General features: G+C 45.2%; 1 protein-coding gene across 1 annotated transcript in view; it reads right to left on the reverse strand.

Annotated features, from left to right (window-relative positions):
- Positions 1–5,946: 5,946 nt before the first annotated feature.
- LOC132396282 (uncharacterized) overlaps positions 5,947–21,429 on the reverse strand; it is a 31,024-nt gene continuing 15,541 nt past the window's right edge. Inside the window, exons 3-5 of the mRNA XM_059973806.1 lie at positions 15,645–16,034; positions 11,717–11,819; positions 5,947–9,956 (exon numbers count right to left, since the gene is read on the reverse strand). Coding sequence (XP_059829789.1) covers positions 9,941–9,956; positions 11,717–11,819; positions 15,645–16,034 — 509 coding nt within the window. The 3' untranslated portion in view covers positions 5,947–9,940. The remainder of the gene's footprint in view (positions 9,957–11,716; positions 11,820–15,644; positions 16,035–21,429) is intronic.

Genomic DNA, 21,429 nt, shown 5'->3' on the forward strand with positions numbered 1-21,429 from the left:
GTCCATGGACCGGACTGCGAACCGGAATGTGGACTTCGGACCGGACCGTGACATTCCTGCCTTTACCTGCTATGCACCTTCTTTCTTTCTCTTAACCTGGGTCTCATTATCCCTTCAAAACCAAGATTCTATACATGTGTTCTCTTTACCTTTTATTCTGACTGATACATTCAGGCTTTGTGCTCTCAAAAGTTCGCTTTTGAGCCCCCCCCCCCACCTCTCACTTACCAAGTGCACATTTCCTATAAAATACCCTGTCCCAATCCGAACTTGCCAGATAATTTCTGATATGATCAAAATTATCATATCGCGAATCTCAATCCGCGAACTAGACCCATCTTTATGCATATATACTTTGAAACAAGCTAATGGCTTTAAGGTGGCTAAATGCAGTGTTTCCCTACAGAAACTTCTGTCACCTGTCCTATCTCATTCCCTAACAGCAGATCCTATCACACGCTCTCATTGGGACTTTGATGTACTGATGAAGGTAACTTTCTTGAATAAAAACTTTATCCTATCTAGTCCTTTTATAGCATGGGATCCCCAGTCAATAAGTGGAAAGGCAAAATCACCTCCTATACCAACCTTATGTTTATTGCAACAGTCTGCGATCTCTTTACATCTAAATCCCGCAGACTGTCAGATGGTCTGTAATATCGCCCCATTAACATGGTCATAACCTTCTTATCTCTCAGTTCCACCCATAACGCCTCTCTAGACATTAACCCTTCCTGCTCTGTTACATCTAAAACAACAAAACCCCTGAATATTAGTGTGCCAGTTCTGCCCCTCCTGCACCCAAGTTTCTCTCATGGCTACAATGTCATAATTCCAGGATCTGATCATACCCTGAGCTCATCCACCTACATTATGATGCTTCTTGCATTGAAATATACGCCGCTCAGGACACAGTCGCACCATGCTGAACTTTTTGATTCTGGACTTTGAGGTTTTTCAACATCTGTTTCCACAACCTCTCCACTAATTGTTCTGGCACTCTATTTTCCATTCCACTGCAATTCTAGTTTAAATACCACTGTGTACCATTAACAATCCTTCCCGCTAGGATGTTAGTTCCACACCAGTTTAGGTGCCAACCCTCCCTTCTATACCAGTCCACTTTCCTTTGAGGAGATCCCAGTGATCCAAAAATATTATGCCTTCACTCCTACATCAACTCCTTACCTACGTGTTAAACTGTATAATTATCTAGTTCTGGTGTCACTAGCCCGTGACACGAATACCAATCCTAGGATCACAACCTTGGAGGTCCTGCCCTTTAACTTAGCAATTAACTTTCTGAACCCCCTGTGCAGAACTCGTCACTCGTCCTTGGTACCTGCATGGATCACAACCTCTGGGTGTTCACTCTCCCAATTGAGATTGCAGAGAACTCAATCCAAGATGCCCCAGAACCGGGCAGCCACAAGAGTACCATTCAACTGCCCTGTCTGGAATCTCTACTGCCCTAGCTGAGCTAATGTAAAGAAGGGGTGAGGGAAACATTTCTTTTTCACTTTTTCTGACTGAGGCCTCGAAGAGGTAAAGCCTCAGGATCACCACTCTGACTCTGTCCACTCCGACGATCGCTGCTGTGCTTGCCCCTGCCTTCCTTTAATTTGCTTCTGCTAATCAATTATTTGGTCAGAGCTGCAAATAAACTACCGCGGTTGTGGTCTTTTCTACATCGTTAGCAAGCCTGAGTGAAATTCCCTCTTTTCAAGCTGCTGATCTCACGATCGGTCGCTGGTCAATGATGCAAAAAATACTGTCGCGTGTTGCCACTCAAAATCCTGAATTCCAACAAACGTTGTTAAGTGAAGGCAGCTCTGACGGAATGCTTTGCTCGTCCCCAGGGCTGAGGGGTTTATGGATGGTGGTAATTAGTGTCACGTCTGGCTGGGGTTGTCACGATTCTCCAAATCTGTCATTGTGTGATCTCAACCTGGCTACATCATCTCCCTCATATATCTCCAAACTAATTCCCATGATGAACAAAATATAAGGGGTGCAAATGAATTATGCATAGATAAATGAAGTAAAATGCGTAAATTAAATACTGTAGGGTGATATAAAATGAAGGTGATGGTATAAAAATCTTTTTTCATAACAACATGTGGGCATTCTGGAGGCAGACACAGTAGAATTTCACAAATCCAAAAATACATCACATTGATATACCCTGAGGACTAAAGAGATTTTGACACATTGGTCCTCATAAATCAAAGTATTGAGTACAATAATTGGCATCTTATGTTCGAGTTGTATCAGATGTAAGTGAGTATTTGTGCATTTCTGGTCACCCTTCCGCAGCCAAGATATCTTTTTTTTCTTTTTTTCTTTTTCAATCTTTTTATTAAATTTCATATATTAAAAGAACATAACATAATATTGAATAGGTTATAAGTGCAGCCAAGATATCAATAAGTTTGAAAGAGTGCCCAAAAATATGACAAGATGTGTTGGTCTTGGGGGCCTGGGCTACAGGGAAAAGTTACATATGTTAGGACCTTATTGTCTGAAGCGCAGGAGAATAAGAGGACATTTGATGGAGCGATACAAAGCTATGAGAGGAATAGAACAGGTCCATCCATCCGCCAAAAGCAGAACCTCCAAGTGACACAACATTTGAAATCTGATTTCCAACCCGTTCTGACATCTCAGTCTATGGCCTCATTTTCTGTCACAATGAAGCCACCCTCAAGATGAGGAGCAACACATTATATTCCATCTGCGAAGCCTCCAACCTAAAGGCATGAATATTGATTTCTGCTTCTGGTACAAAAATTCATTCCCCCCACCCCTGTTCTTCTATTCCCCAATCGGAACCCTTACCTCTTCTCAACTTATCTATCACCTACCCCTGGTGCCCTTTCTCCTTCCCTGTCTCTATGGTTCACTCTCCTCTCCTGTCAGATACCTTCATCTCCTGCCCTTTGTCCCACCTCGCTTCACCTATTACTTTCCAGCTATCCTTCTTCCCCTCAATCCACATGTTCATTCTGGAGCCTTCCGCCTTCCATTCCCATCCCGAAATGCCGACGGTTTGTTCATTGTCACGGACGATGCCTGTCCTGCTGTGTTCCTCCTGCATTTTGTGCATGCTGCTTTCGATTTGCAGGATCTGTGAAATTCCAAGTGTTATGGACAGGGTAAATGCAAGGAGGCCTTTCCCCCGGAGGACGAGCGCGATCAGAACTAGACGTCAGGATACCGGGCGAGGGGTGAAATGTTCAGAGTGGATATGAGGGAGTGTTTTTTACTCAGTATGTGGTGAGAACGTGGATGGACTGCCAGCGTAAGTAGCGGATGCGGGGTCAATTTCACCCCCTTATGCGGATGTGAGGGGTGTGAAGGGCTCTGGTACCACTGAATTTCCATGGGACTAGGCAGCACAATTGTTCAGCATAGACTAGATGGACCGATTGGCCTGCTCATGTGCTGTACTGTTCAACTGTTGTCAGGGCAAGAGGCTTATTTCACAATTGGTCCATTGAGATGTCCCATCGAAGCTGACCTTGAGCCTGGTGGTCGGTGATTTCAGGCTCTGGCATCTGGAGAGGACAGATGAGAGGACCTCCGGGGTATTCGGGCTGTCTGGTTCTGCTGGCCCTTTACCGAGACAAAGTCCGCAGAGGGGAAGCTGGTTCCTGAGATGTGCTGAGCTGTGTCTACGGATTCCTGTGGTTTCATGCAGAATAATTCCCACAGCAAAGCATTATATAAGCAATGCTTTCTATTGTGCATCGATAAAAACTTCTAATCTACATCGCGAGAACGTAAACATTCTTTGTTTGTGCCCTGCATCAGGGTCTGTGGTAAACTATGTATACCTGTCTGGACACGCCCCTCTGCTGACTGCTCCTGTGGCTTCTCCCACAGACCCCTGTATAGAGGCGATTGGGGCACTGCTCCTCCCTCAGTCTCCGAGATGTCGTGCTCCCTCTTGCTGCTAATGGAAGCCTATCGTTCACTTCCAGTCTCCGAGAGTTATTGATGGTGCATCAGGGTCCTTCCCCAGCAGCCTTGCCCCTACATTGTGACAGAGCGCTCTCGCCGAACATGGACCCAGCAAATACAAACACTGTTTTTTCAAACTCTCGTCAGCCAGAATCCCGCACAGAGTGCAATTCAAGACAGTGACTCAAAGTCCCAGTTATCACTTTAGCCACGGGGTAAATACGTCAGTTATATAAGGGCAAGGTGTTGTTCTGTCTTGCCCACCGACCAAAACCCCCTTCACCACCCGGGTCATTGATAATCCGGGCAAACCTGTTGGTCGCCTGGAGGCTCCCATTGGGGGGTGGATACTGTCAGGGTCCGGATTGTGTTCACTTTAAATTTACCTTGTTTGTGTTACGATCCGACCGTTGGATCCTTATTTCCCTTTAATTCCTGGTTTTCCCGTGTCCCTTGGGCTTGGTGATTAAAGGCAATTTACTCGCGACCGAACCGGCAGTTTATAAGTTTCCGGCTTCAGCCGTTCTGCGAGTGAGTGTTAACGAAGCTGGTGTGAGTCAAAGTCATCTAGCCGGAGCAAGCCACGTCTCCTCCTGAAGGAAGTACCAGCAAGCCCGAGCAGGTCCGGCAAGGTTAACCCGCCAGGGTGAGTCAAGAGCTCACCGCTGCTTGGGGCAAACTTGTGCCCAGTTATAGTACCGACTATCGTTGTGTGGTCTCCGTATCCATGCCCTGTGTTTCAAAGGCGTCCTGACACTGTGTCAAGAAGAGTCCCGACTCCGTCCTGTGTCTAAGGAGGATTCCCGGCTCAATGCTTTTTATCCTGTGTCTGAGTCTGTCCGGGGAATAAGAGTTCCGGCTCCATATACTGCGTCTAAGGAGTCCTGGCTCAGTGCTCTATGTCCTGTGTTTAAGTATCGCGTCCTGGCTCCAAGGTCCACGATCCGAGTCCTGGTTGCGATGTCCGAGTTCCAAGTCCTAGCCCAGACCCTGAGTCCCAGCCTAGTCCAGGGCCTGAGTCCTTGTCCATTACACCTATTCCCGGTTCCACTTTGCTCTCCTTGATTTCTCTCTGTTCTATCCTTTCGTCCCGGCTCTCCTTTTAAGTAGTAATAAACTCTATTTAGTTAACCCGACAAAATGTGTTTGTGTCCTGCATTTGGGTCCTTCCCCAGCACCCTTGCCCCCACATTATGACACCCTCCATGACTTCCTCCTTCTCTGCAGCCGTGTCACTATCTCCGATCAGCAGTGTCACGCCTTCATCTCTCTTTCCTCCTCCCCTGTCCTTTCGGAAACATCTAAAGCCTGGCATTCGAAGTAGCCATTCCTGCCCCGAGCCATCGAAGTATCTTTAATGGGCGCAACATCACAGCACTGATCCACATTCTAAGCTCAGCCGCTGTGTTTGTGAATCGTTCAAGAGTGGAAGGGAAAATACTGGAAAACATTTTACAGGACAAAATTTATTATCAGAGATGAAGCAATAGTGATTCGAGGCAAATTTATACCCCTGAAGAACAATTCCAATGAAACCACAAGTACAAATCCAATCAGAAAGGAAACCAACTAGTATGGCAAAATGTCATGAGCATTCTTCAGGACTGGGAAGGAAGGGGGGAAGGTGCCAGAGTGTAAAGGTGGGGGTAGGGGAGGGCCAGCAGGAAGCTGAGCGGTGAAGCCAAATGGCTGGGGAAGGTCAAGAGCCGACAAAGGAATCTGATGGGACAGGAGAGTGGACCATAGAAAAAAGGGAAGGAGGAGACTCGGTGGGGGGGCGGGTGGAGTAATAGTTGAGAGGAGGTAAAATGGTCAGAGTGGGGAATAGAGGAAGATGGAGGTTAGGGTAGAATTGATTTACCGGAAGGAGAAATCGATATTCATGTATTCGGGTTGGAGCTTACCCAGGCGGAATATAAGGTGTCGCTGCTCTGCCCTGAGGGGGATCTTATCACGGCACAAGAGGAAACCATGGAACGACACATCAGAACAGGAATGGGAATACAATTAAAATGTTCAGCCATCGTAAAGTTCCTCTTCTGGCGAATGGAGCGGAGGTACTCTTTGAAGCGGTCCCCCAATTTACGACGAGTCTCACCAAAGTTGAAGAGGCCACATTGGGGCCACACTGGACACAATAGACAACCCCAGCAGATATTCAGGTGAAGTGTTGTCCCACCTGGAAGCACTGCCTTGGGCCCTGAAGGGAGGTGGTATATGGGCAGGTACAACACTTAGGCTGCTTACAGGGATAAGCGCCAGGAGCGAGATTAGTGGGGAGGGAGCGATCCCTATAGAAAGCGGGGGGGGGGGGGGGAGGTAAAGATACGTATGTTTAGAGGTAGGATATTCAAATGAATGTTAGTGTTTTTCCAACAAAAGACGCCTCTGATAAAGCAATGATCCCTAATTACTGTGTCACTATGTCCTGCTAAGTACAGCTCACTGAACTGGGGTTTTCTTTTCATCTTGTGATGGAAAGGCTTCAAGCAGATTAACAATAAAGGTTCAGTTCATTGCAGTGTGCAAATAGATTAAATGGACTTCCTAACCAACAGAACAGGCTGCCGGCAACGGTGGTGGAGATGGATGCGATAGGGTCTTTTAAGAGACTTTTGGATAGGTACATGGAGTTTAGGAAAACAGAGTAAGCCTAGTAATCTAGTAACTTCTAAGGTAGGGACATGTTCGGCACAACTTTGTGGGCCGAAGGGCCTGTATTGTGCTGTAGGTTTTCTATGTTTCTATTATAAGGCAAACCAGGAAGTGCGACGCCATGACAGGATGAATTGTGAGATCAAGAAACCATCTAAACTTACAATTATCAACAGTCTTATAACATTGAGATACTGTAGCGTGCAAAAGTCTTATACCTGGGATGCCGAAGACTTTAGCACAGCAATGTATTTGACAGCATGAAGCAGAAAGTGAGTTTGTGAATCTGGCAGGAGCAAAGTATGTTTGAAATGGCGAGGGTGGAATGTCGAGGGAGGCTGCTGTAACACAAACCTCTTACTCAATGTCACCAAGACCAAGGAGCTGAGTATTGACTTCTGAAGGAGGAACAAAGAGATCCATAAGCGAGTACTCATGGGAGGATCAGAGGTGGAGAAGGTCAGCAACTCTAAATTCCTCCGTGTTTTTATCTCCGAGAATCGGCCCTGGACCCGCCACCTATGTGAAATTGCAAGGCACCTCTACTTCTATACAAGATATTTGGAGGAATAGACAGAGTGGACAGCCAGTGCCTCTTCCCCAGGGCACCACTGCTCAGTACAAGAGGACATGGCTTTAAGGTAAAGGGGAGGGAAGTTCAAGGGGGATATTAGAGGAAGGTTTTTCACTCAGAGTGGTTGGTGCATGGAATGCACTGCCTGAGTCAGTGGTGGAGGCATATACACTAGTGAAATTTAAGAGACTACTAGACAGGTATATGTAGGAATTTAAGGTGGAGGGTTATATGGGAGGCAGGGTTTAAGGGTTGGCACATCATTGTGGGCCGAATGGCCTGTACTGTGCTGTATTGTTCTTTATGAGTTTGCGAAGTATCGGCACGACATCTAAAACGTTGGCAAACTTCTACAGATGTGTGGTGGCGAGTACATTGACCGGGTGCGTCACAGCCTGACAGGGAAACACCAATGCCTTTGAACGGAAAATCATACAAATGTAATGGATACGACAGAGTCCTTCACGGGTACAGCCTTCCCCACTATTGAACACATGTACACAGGAGGCTGATGCAGGAAAGTAGCATCTGTCATCAGGGACCCCGACCACCCAGGACATGCTCCCTCTCACTGCTGCCATTGAGAAGAAGGTACAGGGGTCTCAGGACTGACAGAACGAGGGTCAGGAATACTTATTACCCCTCAAGCATCAGGCTCATGAACCAAACGGAATGACTTCATCAACTTCACTTCATCATTAGATAATAAAACATTAAGACACAGGAGCAGAATTAGACCATTTAGCCCATTGAGTCTGCTCCGTCATTCCATCAATGCTGATCCAGATACACTTGCCTTCTCACCAAATCATTTGATGCCCTGACCGAGCAGGAAACGATCATCTTTTGCTTTAAATATGCCCACAGTCTCTGCCTCCACCACAGTCTGTGGCAGAGAATCCCACAGGTTTATACTCTGGCTAAAAAATTCCTGCTTCCCTCTGTTCTACAAGGTCACCCTTCAGTTTAGGGACTGTGCCTCTTAGCTCTGGTTACCTGCTACAGAGGAAACATCCTCTCTACATCCACACTATATAGTCCTTTCAACATTCGTTAGGTTTCAATGAGATCTGCTCACATCCTTCTAAATTCCAGCGAATACAGGCAGAAAACTGCCAAACAGAACTCGTATGTTAACCCCTTCATTCCTGGAATCCTCCTCGTGAACCTCCTCTGGACTCTCTCCAAAGAAAGCACATCTTTTTGGAGATATAGGCCCAAAACGTTTCTTCGAACTTAAAGAAAAAACAGCACAGTGTGTCTTAATGCACTCACCATATTCTGTGGAAATCAAACTTGCCAACTCTTATAAGCTGCACCTCTGCCCACTCCACAATACATTCGTCCCCACACACACACACATCAAACTTTAAACTACATCTTGCTATATTTGGGGCCATGGAGCATTGTGACCAGTTTTGGGCCCCTTCTCTAAGAAAATATGGGCTGGCATTGCAGATGTTCCAGAAGAGGTTCACGAGAATGATTCAGGGAGTGAGAGGGTTAACATAAGAGGAAAGTGTGATGATTCTGGGTCTGTTCTCGATGGTGTTTAGCAGAGTAGGAGGGGGTGAGCTCATTGCATTCTGTCGAAAAGCCGAGATCGAGGAGATGGTGAGAGGATGCTTCCTATAGTGGCGAGTCTAGGACCAGAAGGGACAGTCTCCGAATAGAGGGGTGTCCTATTAAAACAGAGATGAGGAGGACTTCGCTAGTCAGGGTATAGTGAATCTGTGGAATTCATTGCCCAAGGTATTACATCGAATATCCTAACATGGATAAAAGAGATCAGGGTATGAAGGGTCCCAGCCAGAAACATCGACTGCTTACTCTTTTCCATAGATGCTGCCTAGCCCACTGAGATCCCCTCGCATGAAGGGAGCCTTTTCTGGGTGCCTGCCGGTAACTCGTGATGTTGCACAGGGGCCTGTGTTGGGACCAATTCATTGTACATTATACGTTAATGATTTGGATGATAGAATTGTTGGCTTTGATGCAGACTTTGCAGATGATACGAAGATATGTGGAAGGCAAGGTGGGTTTGAGGAAGTGGAATGACTACAGAAGGACCTAGACAGATTAGGAGAATGGGGAAACAAGTGGAGATGGAATGCATTGTCGGTAAGTGTATGGTCATACACATTGGCAGAATAAATGAAAGGTTAACTATTTTTTTTAAATGGGGAGAAAATACAGAGAAAATACAAAAAAAGCAGCTGAGCAAAATGACTTGGGAGACCTTGTTTAAGAATCCCTCAAAGATAATTTCCAGACTGAGACTCAGAAAAGATGACCAGTTCAGGTCGACATCACACCTACTCACTGTCTTCTCCTGTCCATACTACACCAACTGCTGCCACTGGGCTATAAACGTGCAGGAGCAGTGTGGGGTTAAGTGCGTTGCACACTGCCTCAGCTGGGGCTCGAACTAATGACCTTCAGATCACTAGCCCAAAGCCTTCACCAATTGGCCACACGCCCCACTCACTGTCCTCAGCCCAATAGTGATTGCTGTCTGTGCAGCGTTTACCACCGCCTTAATTAGGCCTCTATCTACGATCGTTCTCCAGTTCTACATATTTGGCATGTTCAGCCCAGAATTCTGCAACAGGTTGTAGAGTCAATGTAGGAAGAGGTCAATTAAAAACAGATAACATTTCTTCATGTGGAACATGGTGTTCTCGTTGGATCTTGTTGCGTCTGCACCTTGTGGTTGGAAAACCGGTCTTCTCAGTCTCCTGCGGTGGATCAGTCTTGTCGCTTTCTGTGGACAGAACGAAACGGTTAACACGAATCTAGATCATGCAATGACACCACATCCGACTCCCTCCCCCCAATTCATTTATAACCTTTGAAGGGATTTGGATCGAGAGATGACTGGGAATTCCCACAGAATAAATTTTGTCGTTGGCATCAGTGTTTGACAACAAAACTGGAGATGAGCCCAAACATTGATTCAGTTGGAAACTTTACGGTGACATAACAACATAGGTCATGTTGTTGACAGGAAGATGGTCTTAGGCTATAGGATAATATTGATAAACTTGTATGGAGCTTAGATTCAGACCGTAAGAGCATATGAAATAGCATCAGAGTTTTGGCATTCAGCCCATCTATTCTGCTCTGCTATCCCATCGTGGTTGATTTATTATCCCTAACAACCCCATTCTCCTGTCCTCATCCCGTCATCTTTGACACCCTTACTATTCAGGAACCCATCAATCTCTGTTTTAAGTATTCCCACAGGCATTTATTGCTGTAAATTCCACAGATTCAGCATCCTCTGGCTCAGGAAATCCCTCGGAATATCCATTCTGAAGGAAAATCCTCTGTGAATGGCAGAGTGAATTTAATCCTGTCTGTGATTCAATTTCTAGGATACAGGTATTTGAATATCAGATTTCTTAGGATGAATCTGGAAGAGAGGGAAGTGGATACAAAAATCATAGGAGCTAAGTAAATGAAACGTGTTGGGGACAGTAACAGATCGAGGCTGTAATTTAAGGAGGAACCTGATTATCAATGATATTAGAGACATGGAAATCATTTGAATACTTCTCAGTGTCAATATGTTTGAAGTTGATACACTAACAGTTTAAACTGGATTATTGTTGAGGGAGATGGCTGCAGAGATTCAGTCAAGAGCTAAATCTCTGAGGGATTTTGCCTCATGGACTAGTCTTGTGTAGACCAAGAGACCAGATTCACCCTGGGTTGACTGCACTACCTGATCCCAGTGCATGTGGGATGGCTAAGAGTCGAAACTTTCCCGTATTGTTTCTTCTGGGTTCCAGAGTGTCCTTTTGTGCACATCAACATTAGATTTGTAATTAGAATGTAGAACATTCCAGCACAGTACAAGCCCTTCAGCCCTCGACGTTATGCCAACCTGTCAGCCTTCTCTAAGCTCAATCTATTATTTATCATTTTGTTATTTACAGATACAACGGCCCACCAGGTTGCGACACCCAGAAACTCAGGGATGTAATCCCAGCCTAATCACAGGACGGTTCTCAATGAACAACTAATCTGATAACTGGAACATCACTGGACCGTGGGAGGAAGCCAGAGCACCCGGGGAAACCGACGTGCACATGGGAAGAGCGCACATTCTTTCGAACAAAGGGCGCCAGATGTCTAACCCTTTCCTCTAGTCCTGCCGAAGGGTCTCTGCCCGAAACGTCGACTGTACTTTTTCCATAGATGCTGCCTGGCCTGCTGAGTTCCTCCAGCATTTTGTGTGTGTCGCTTTAAGTTACACCATCTGCACGTTTTCTCTTGTTTCCGGGTACGTTTAATCCGAAATGTATCTCAAAATGCTAAACAGTCTACAAACACTTCTGCAGGAGTCACTCTTATGATGCAACGAGTATTTTCTACAGTGCTCCCACAAACAGCAAACAACAAGTACTGACTGGGCCACCGCAAGTATTTGAGCCAGTTCCCAACGTCCACCGACTGTCTGAGTGAATCGGATTTCAGTCACGTCACGGCAAGAGCCTTCAGCATTAGTACATACAGTACCTGAGTTTGTCACAGTAGAGAACGGCACCCATCACTAAAAGGGCGAGAGTTTTCAGTCCGAGTGGGATACACAACATCAGCACGGTTTCAGAAGCGCCTGTCCCTGAAGAGAAAGTGAGAGAGGTCAATCCAGACTCGGGCAAAGGGGGAGAGACCAATAATGTGGACTGATTAAAATCAGTCGCTGTGTAGATGAATTTATCATTCAGCAGATTTTTACTGAAGATGATAACTTGTGTGTGACTCCCATCCACTCCATAATGTACTGGTTAGGCACAGGAGTACATTCAGCCAGAGACTCATTCCACCGAGATGTAACACTGAGCGTCATAGGAAGTCATTCCTACCGGTGGCCATCAAACTTTACAACTCCTCCCTCGGAGTGTCAGACACCCTGAGCCAATAGGCTGGTCCTGGACATATTTCCACTTGGCATGATTAACTTATTATTTAATTATTTATGGTTTTATATTGCTATATTTCTACACTGCTCTTGGTTGGTGCGGCTATAACAAAACAAAATTGCCCTCGGGATCAATAAAGTACGTCTGTCTGTCTGTTTTTCTGCTCAACTCCATTCTACTGCCATCTCCCATAAAATTTGATGTCCTTTCTAATCAAGAAGTTCTCAACCTCCACTTAAAGACCAAGATTTGACCTTCACTGTCATCTGTGGCAACAAATTCCTCAGATTCACCACCGTCTGGCTGAATAACTTCCCCCCAACTCTGTTCTAAAGGGACATTGTTCTATCCTGAGGCTGTGTCCTCCGGGTGCTCCGGTTTCCTCCCACAGTCTAAGGATGGACCGGCTCGTCGGTTAATTGATCATTGTAAATCGTCGTGGGTTCAATAGGTGGGTTTCTGGGTGGTGTGGCTCGTTGGGTCGGAAGGGCCTGTTCCGTGCTGTATCTCTAAATGAATAAACAAATAAATAATGAGGTGGAGAGTCCATCTTATCATACTGGGGGACCACTCCGTAGTTATAACTGTAGGATAAAAGCTGTCCTTCAGCCTGGTGGTCCGTGCATCCAGGCTGTTGTACCTTCTGCCCAGTGGGAGAGGGCCGAAGAGAGAATGTCCAGGGTGGATGGGAGGGTCTCTGATTTTGCAGTCTGCTTCACAGAGACGGTGAGAAGTGCAGACAGAATCCATGGTGGGGGGCTGGCTTCTGTCTTGATGAAGGGGTTAACCTGTGAGGGGAGGTTCAGTCGCCTGGGACTATACTCTGTAGAGTTCAGAAGAATAAGGGGGGATCTTATAGAAAGATACAAAATTTTGAAAGGGAAAGATAAGATAGAAGCAGGAAAGTTGTTTCCCTTGGTAGGTGAGACTGGAACTAGGGGGCATTGCCTCAACATTCGGGGAGAAGATTTAGGATGGGGATGAGGAGAAACTGTTTTTCCCAGAGAGTGGTGAATCTGTGGAATTCTCTGCCCAGGGAAGCAGTTGAGGTTTCTTCACTAAATATATTTAAGAAACAGTTAGATAGGTTTTTACATAGTAAGGGAATTAAGGGTTTTGGGGAAGAGGTAGGTAGATGGAGCTGAGTTTACGGACAGATCAGCCATGATCTTATCGAATGGCGGGACAGGCTCGATGGGCCGGGTGGCCAAATCCTGCTCTTATTTCTTATCTTCTTATGTTCTAATTGATCCATGTGACAGGTTGAGCCCTGTAATCGTGTCCTGTCTGCCTCCTCCCCCTGACATTCTGCAGAACCGCAATCGGGATTAGGATAATTTCACCGGCTTGTGCTTTGTGCAGCAGTACATTGCAATCATCATCATTGGTATGTGCTGTGTTGTGTGATGTGGGCAATCACAGTCTCGTAACCATGATGAACACACACAAAATGCTGGAGGAACTCAGCAGGCCAGGCAGCATCTCTGGAGAAGAGTAAACAGCTGATGTTTCAGGCTGACCCCTTCATCAGGACTCACGTTTGCAGAACAGGCCCTTTCATGAGTTCTGATGCAGAGTCTCAGCACAAAGCATCGACTGTTTACTCAGTTCTGGTGGGAGGAATGTTTGAAATTCTGAGATTGATGTGGCTGTTGGGCTGTAGTTTATTTTGCTCTCCTTCAGTTTCTGTTTTCTTTCCTGTTGCTGATTGGTGGGTTGGGGTTCTAGAGGGACGATGTATTGTTTTTGTGTGAGGGAGGGGTTGGGAATTGGTGTCTGATGTTCCTGTTGACTGTTCTGTGTGGGTGATCTGTGTGGGGAGAGGGTGTTGGGTTTGGTGTTGTCGGCACTGTATTTTTTGAGAGGGAGGGGGTTGGGGGCTTGAGGCTTTCGATCTTCTGACGATCATCTTCCATGTGGGTGATCTGTTGGCTTTTGTGCGAGGGAGGGAGGTGGGGGGTTGAGGTTGCGAGATTTTTCTTTTTCCTTTTCATGTGGGGGTATTGACGTAATGAATCCCATGGTTTATCTGGATATCATGGTTATCTGGAGAAGATGAATATCAGAGTTGTATTCTACATGCAAACTTTTGACAATAAAATGAACCTTTGATCCTTTCCCCATAGACGCTGCCTGACCTGCTGAGCTCCTCCAGTATCTTGTGTGTGTTGCTCTGGATTTCCAGCAACGGCAGATATTTTCCTGTTTATGACCATGATTGTTCTTGGCAATTTTTCTACAAAAGTGGTTTCCATCACCTTCTTCTGAGCAGTGTCTGTACAGGATGGGTGACCCCAGCCATTATCAATACTCTTCAGAGATTGTCTGCCTGGTGTCAGTGGTCACATAACCAGAATTTGTGATCTGCACCAGCTGCTCATACAACCATCCACCACCTGATCCCATGGATTCACATGACCCTGATCAGGGGGCGAAGCAGGGGCTACACCTCGCCCAAGGGTAAAGTGAAGGCTAGTGGAGGGAAGGAGTGTCTTACACCTCCTTTGGTAAAGACGTATCTTCACCCTGACACCCTGTTATACATTGCAATACATATTAATTAAAAAACTGTAAATTTCAATAAGAAATATATACCTACATGTATAATTTTAAATTAAATAAGTAGCACAAAAAGAGGGAAAAATAGGGAAAAAAGTGAACTGATTGTCCATTCAGAAATCCGACGGCAGAAAGGAAGAAGCTCTTCCTGAAACGTTGAGTGTGCATCTTCTCTGGGAAGATTCCTGATCCTCCGTTAGAACTCCACTCATTCCTCCCAAGCTCAGGCAAGGCCCCACCAGGGGGCCCGTTGAAGGTCTGGGGGCCGCCCTGTGTGAGGGACCGTCTGAGATGGAGTTGTGGTGGGGAAATGAAACTCATCACCAGCAGAGGCTGGGAGTGGCCGATATAACATTCATCCCCGGAGTCTGGACACAGAATACAATGGGTGCTGGAGGTTCTGACCCATCCCTGAACACTGCAGAAGATGCCGAGATGGTGTGGGAGAGAGCAGAGGCCTCTGTGGACGTGCTGGAGTCCGTCGTGGGTTGGGGACAGGCCACTCCCATCGGTGCTGCCTTCCTCTTTTGCTCAGTGCTGCCCCCCAGTGTTCACTTAGTGAGAGACAAGCTGGACCAGGACAATATCCAATCTACCATCCAGCTCCAATCCAGACCACTCAGGAACTTGGGCAATATTATGTCTTTTTGTGACTGTATGCTTTTCTGCCATCGTAACAATGTGTACTGTGTGCTGTTGCTACTCTGCTTTACAGCTTGTCCCTGGAGGAACACTGTTTTGTTTTGCTGTACGCACGTGTGGCTGATTGACAATTAAACTTGAACTTGAATGTGGTGACGGGTTCTTTTCCGGGTCTGATCTACAGTCAGATCTCACTCGGGGACAGACAGATAAACCCGGGGGTGGGGTTGATTAGAGGAAGGATAATGGTAGCAGGCTACCCCCCACCCCACCCCCCCCAAAACCCTCCCCATGCCCTGCAGAATGTGTCAATGATATCTTACCTGGTCTGACCTGCAACCGGATCTCACTCTGGAACACATGTATAAATGGAGGTGTGACGTGCTCTCTGTAGGATGAATAATCATGCTTCATGTTCCTGAACTCAGCCAGACACAGGTAGCTGTGACTGTCCTCCACTCTCAGCTGCTTTATCCTGATCCAGGCGCTTCCCAGCTCTGGGTCCTCGACGAGCTCGTACCGAGTCACTCCGTTTTCCGCTGCCCACGATCCATTTCCATGGTGCCTGAATGTGACGATGATTCGGTAGGGATCCTTCCTCATCCACGTCACCGTGTGTGCGGTGAGGCTCTGCCGAGGCCGTGTGAACACACAGGGTAACGTGGCCGAAGCTCCCTCAGTTCCAGTCATCACAGAGACACTCTCATTGGGAGCTGAGGGAAGGACAGGTGCCAGAATAAATCGGTTAACCCTCAGCAAAAACGTTTAACACTGACAAAATTTCCAGCCAACAAAATAATAAAAACTCCCCACAGCACCCTCCTGAATGAAAACGGCCCCACATGTGTCTCACTCATTAAAAACCATTCAAACTAGGGAAACTCTTTAGAACATAAATCAGTCCCATCGGGCAGGAGATAAAGAAGCCTAAATCTCACACCACCACGTTCAGGAACAGCTAATTCCCTTCAGACATTCAGTTGTTGAAGCAATTGACACCATCACTAATCAGTGGAGTGTAACAACACCAATCAGTACAGTCTAACAACAACGACCAGTACAGTGTAACACTGGCCATTACAGGGAAACAGCACAAATCAATACACTGCAGCAACACCAATCAGTACAGTGTAACAACACTGATCTGTACAGTGTGATATCACTAATCAGTACAGTGTGACAACACAATCACCACAATGAAACAACACCAGTCAGTATTGTTTAACAACACTAGTCACTGTACTGAAACAACACTAATCAATACAGAGTAATAATACTGATCAATACAGTATAACAACACCAGTCAGTCCTGTGTAATGGCATTAGTCACTAACCTATTAACGTAGCTGAGGGAATATTTTGCATTATGAGCTGTGTGTGATGTGAGACTGTAGATGTTTTCTGGGTGCACCGTGATCCAGAGGAACACTGTTACATTTTGTTGTGGAGATGTACACTCAGACGACAATGGACATGATCTTCATCTGTACTTCATCTTCATCTGTATCTTCATCTACACTGAACCCACTCCAGTGTGATACTTACCGTACTGAAAGTGTTCAACACCCTGAGCTGGTGTGTTTGACAGGGAATCCTACAGTGAACCCACTCCAGTGTAATACTTACTGTACTGAAACTGTTCAACAGCCTGAGCTGGTGTGTTCGAGAAGGAATTCTACACTGAGCCCTCTCCAGTGTAATACTTACTGTACTGAAAGTGTTCTACAACCTGAGCTGGTGTGTTTGAGAAGGAATTCTACAGTGAACCCTGCTTTCTACAAAGATAGTGCACTGAGCTGTTTACTGTTTACCTGTGCTGCAAACTACATGCATTCTTAAAAAGTAGGGGTCCCAGGACAGATCCTTGTGGCACTCCACTACTCACCGACCTCCAGGCAGAATACTTTCCTTCCACTACGATCCTCTGCTTTCTTCCTGTAAACCAATTTTTTATCCAAACAGCTAAGGTTCCATTGATTCCATGCCTCATGACTTTCTGGATGAGTCTCTCATGGGGGACCTTGACAAATGCTTTGATAAAATCCATGTAGACCACATCTACTGCCCTACCCTCATCAATTTCTTTTGTTACCTCTTCAAAAAACTCAGTCAGGCTGGTGAGGCACAACCTTCCCTTCACAAAGCCATGTTGACTATCCTTGAGCAGACTGCACTTCTCCAAATGCTCACAGATCCTATCCTTAAGAATCCTTTCCAATAGTTTTCAGAGCACCGACGTAAGACTCACCAGTCTCTAGTTCACAGGATTCTCCCTATTAACATTTTTAAACAAGGGGAACTACATTTGCCATTCTCCAATCCTCCGGCACCTCCCCTGCAGCCAAAGAGGATTCAAAGATCATATCTACTGTTCCAGTGATTTCTTCTCTCACCTCCCACAGCAACCTGGGGTATATCACATCCAGTCCTGGGGACTTATCAATTTTGATGTTTTTAAGAAGATCCAATATTTCTTCCTTAATCTCCACATTGTCCAGTGCACAGACCTGCTCTATTTCGATCTCACCCTGATCAAGGTCCTTTTCACTTGTCAATACTGAAGCAAAGTATTCATTTAGGACCTCCCCAACCTCCTGCGCCTCCAAGCACATATTGCCCTCCTTATCCTTTAGTGGCCCCACCTTTGTTCTATTCATCCTTCTGTTCTTCACATACGTGTAGAACGCCTTGGGGTTCTCCTTAATCCGACATGCCAAGACTTAGAGCTCTCCTCAGTCCTTTCTTAAGCACCTTCCTGGCTACCGTATATTTCTCATGAGCCCCTCCTGTTTCCTGCTTCTTATATCTAACATATGCTTCCTTCTTCCTCTGGACGAGTTGCCTCACGTGTTTTGTCAGCCATGGTTCCCTTTTCCTATCATTTTAAACTTGTCTCAGTGGGACAAACCTATCCTGAACACAGCACAAGTGGTCCCTAAACTTCTCCCACATTACTTCTGTGTTTTCACCCTTGAACATCTGTTTCCAATTTACTCTCGCTAGTTCCTGCCTCATCCCTTCATTGTTAGCCCTTCCCCAGTTAAGCACTTTCCCATTTTGTCAGTTTTTATCCTTTTCCATAGCTATGCTGAAGCTGAGGGAGTTGTGGTCAATCTCACCAAATGCTCCCCCACCAAGAGGTCTGTCACCAGACCAGGTTCATTACCCAGAACTAGCTCCAGTATGGCCTCTCCTCTCGTCGGCCAGTCCACATATTGTGTCAGGAATCCTTCTTGAACACACCTGACAAATTCAGCCCCATCTATCCCCCTTGCAGTTGGGTGATGCCAGTCAATGTGTGGGAAGTTGAAATCACCCATAACTACAACCCTGTATTTCCTGCACCATTCTAAAATCTGCCTGCTTATCTGCTCCTCGGTGTCCCGAGGGCTATTTGGGGGCCTATAGACTACTCCCAGCACAGCGATTGATCCCTTCCTATTTCTGACTTCCACCCAGACCAACTCAGTGGACATTCCCTCTGCAGCGTCCTCCCTTTCTATAGCCGTGATACTATCCCTGACCAGTAATGCTACTCATCTCCCCCTTTCTACCTCCCATTCTGTTCCTTTTAAAACAGCTAAACCCTGGTACCTGCATTAGCCAATCCTGTCCTTCCTCCAGCCAAGTTTCAGTAATGGCCACAACATCGTAGTTCCATGTACTGATCCATGCTCGAAGTTCATCCCCTTTATTCCTAATACTCCTAGCATTGAAATAGACACATTTCAACCCCTCTAACTATTATTCTTAAACTGTGGCCTCTAGTTCTGGACTCACCCATCAGCCAGAACATGCTTCCTGCCTCCAGCATGTCCAATCCCTTAATAATCTTATATGTCTCAATCAGATCCCCTCTCATCCTTCTAAATTCCAGTGTATACAAGCCCAGTCACTCCAATCTTTCAACATATAACAGTCCCGTCATTCCGGGAATTAACCTTGTGAACCTACGCTGCACTCCCTCAATAGCAAGAATGTCCTTCTTCAAATTTGGAGACCAAAACTGCACACAGTACTCCAGGTGGGGTCTCACCAGGGCCCTGTACAACTGCAGAAGGACCTCTTTACTCCTATACTCAATTCCTCTTGTTATAAAAGCCAGCATGTCATTAGCTTTCTTCACTGCCTGCTGTACCTGCATGCTTACTTTCATTGACTGATGTACAAGACACCTTGACGTTCTGTATCTGTGTACAGTCAGATGGCAATAAACTTGACCTTGATTGCTGCTTTTCTGATGCAACGCTCTGTGCCTGTGTTGCTGCGGCAACTGGATTTTCACTGCACCTGTGCAGACACGTAGGCAGACGTGCAATGAAAATCGTCCCTGCAGCAGCAAGTAAGTTCAGTTCCACTCACCTCATTACAGGAAGGATGAGGAAGCTTTCGAGAGGATGTAGAGGAGATCTACCAGGATGCTGCCTGGACCAGAGAGGATGTTTAATGAGGAAAGGTTGAGCGAGCTGGAGACTTTCTCTTGGGAGTGAAGAAAGATGAGAGGTGACTTGATAGAGGTGAACAAGATGATAAGAGGCATAATCGAGCAGACAGCCAGAGACTTTTCCTGGAAAGTATTGGGGGGATGTCAGAGGTCAGAGGCAGGTTCATTACACACAGAGTGGAGGGTGTGTAGAACAGATGGAGTTCAACCCAGATAAGTGTGAAGTGATTCATTCTGGTAGGTCAAATTTGAATACAGAATATATGAATGGTAAGACTGGTGGCAGTGTGGAGGATGAGCTGGATCTTGGGGAGTCTGTCCATAGGACACTCAAAGCTGCTGCACAGGTTGACAGTGGTGTTAAGAAGGTGTCTGGTGTACTGGCATTCATCAGCTGTGGGATTGAGTTCAAGAGCCCTGAGGTAATCTCTCTTTTTCAACAAACTATACCGAAGAGATTGACAGAGGAATACTTTGGGACTCTTTTAAGGCTTTTATTCATGGACAAATTATCTCATATTCTGCTGGGAAAAGAAAACAAAGATATTTAGATATAGCTTTATTGGTGGATAAAATTAAAGAAATTGATAAGATTTATTCCGTTACTCCTACCAAGGAACTTTATAAGAAGAGAGTTGAACTGCAAATGGAACATAGCTTACTGTTATCTTCTTCAATTGAGAATCAATTAATTAAGACCAGGGCTCAATTTTATATTCATAGTGATCGTACTGGTAAATTGTTAGCTAATCAATTAAAAGCTATTTCGACTAAGCGACAAATTATTAAAATTTGTAAACAAGACGGTAATCTGACTACTGATCATAAAGAAATTAATAATACTTTCCAAGATTTTTATAAATCTTTATATCAATCAGAATTTGATGGTGATATGTCTATGATGGATAATTTTTTTAACAATTTGAATATTCCCAAACTGACAGATGAAGATCGAAGTTTATTTGATGCTCCTATTTCTATGGCGGAGGTAGGAGAAGCTATTTCATCGATGAATTCAGGGAAAGCTCCTGGCCCCGATGGTTATATTATAGAATTTTTTAAAACTTTTTCTTCTTTGCTTTCCCCTTGGTTATGTGAAATCTTTAATGATGCATTTATTAAGAAGAGACTACCCCAGTCTTTTTATGAAGCTACTATTTCTTTAATTCTTAAAAAAGATAAAGATCCTACTTTATGTGCATCTTATCGCCCTATATCGTTACTAAATGTAGACTCTAAGATTCTTACAAAAATTTTAGCTGTTAGGTTAGAAAAGGTACTATCACAGATTATTTCAGGAGATCAAACTGGTTTCATTAGGAACCGATACTCCTTTTTTAATGTTAGAAAATTGATCAATATAATTTACACTTCCTCACCCACAACCCCAGAATGTGTTATTTCATTAGATGCTGAAAAAGCTTTTGATAGAGTTGAATGGATATACTTATTTAATGCCTTGAAACATTTTAACTTTAGTTCTAATTTTATATCATGGATTAAATTAATATATTATAAACCTGTTGCTTCTGTCCTTACGAATAATTATAGATCCTCTTTTTTTCAATTATCTCGTGGTACGAGACAAGGTTGTCCCTTAAGTCCTTTATTATTTAATATTGCATTAGAACTTTTAGCCATTGCTATTCGTGAATCCCCTAATA

The sequence above is a fragment of the Hypanus sabinus genome, chromosome 7, assembly GCF_030144855.1.
Source record: "Hypanus sabinus isolate sHypSab1 chromosome 7, sHypSab1.hap1, whole genome shotgun sequence".
In the NCBI taxonomy this organism is placed as follows: domain Eukaryota; kingdom Metazoa; phylum Chordata; class Chondrichthyes; order Myliobatiformes; family Dasyatidae; genus Hypanus; species Hypanus sabinus.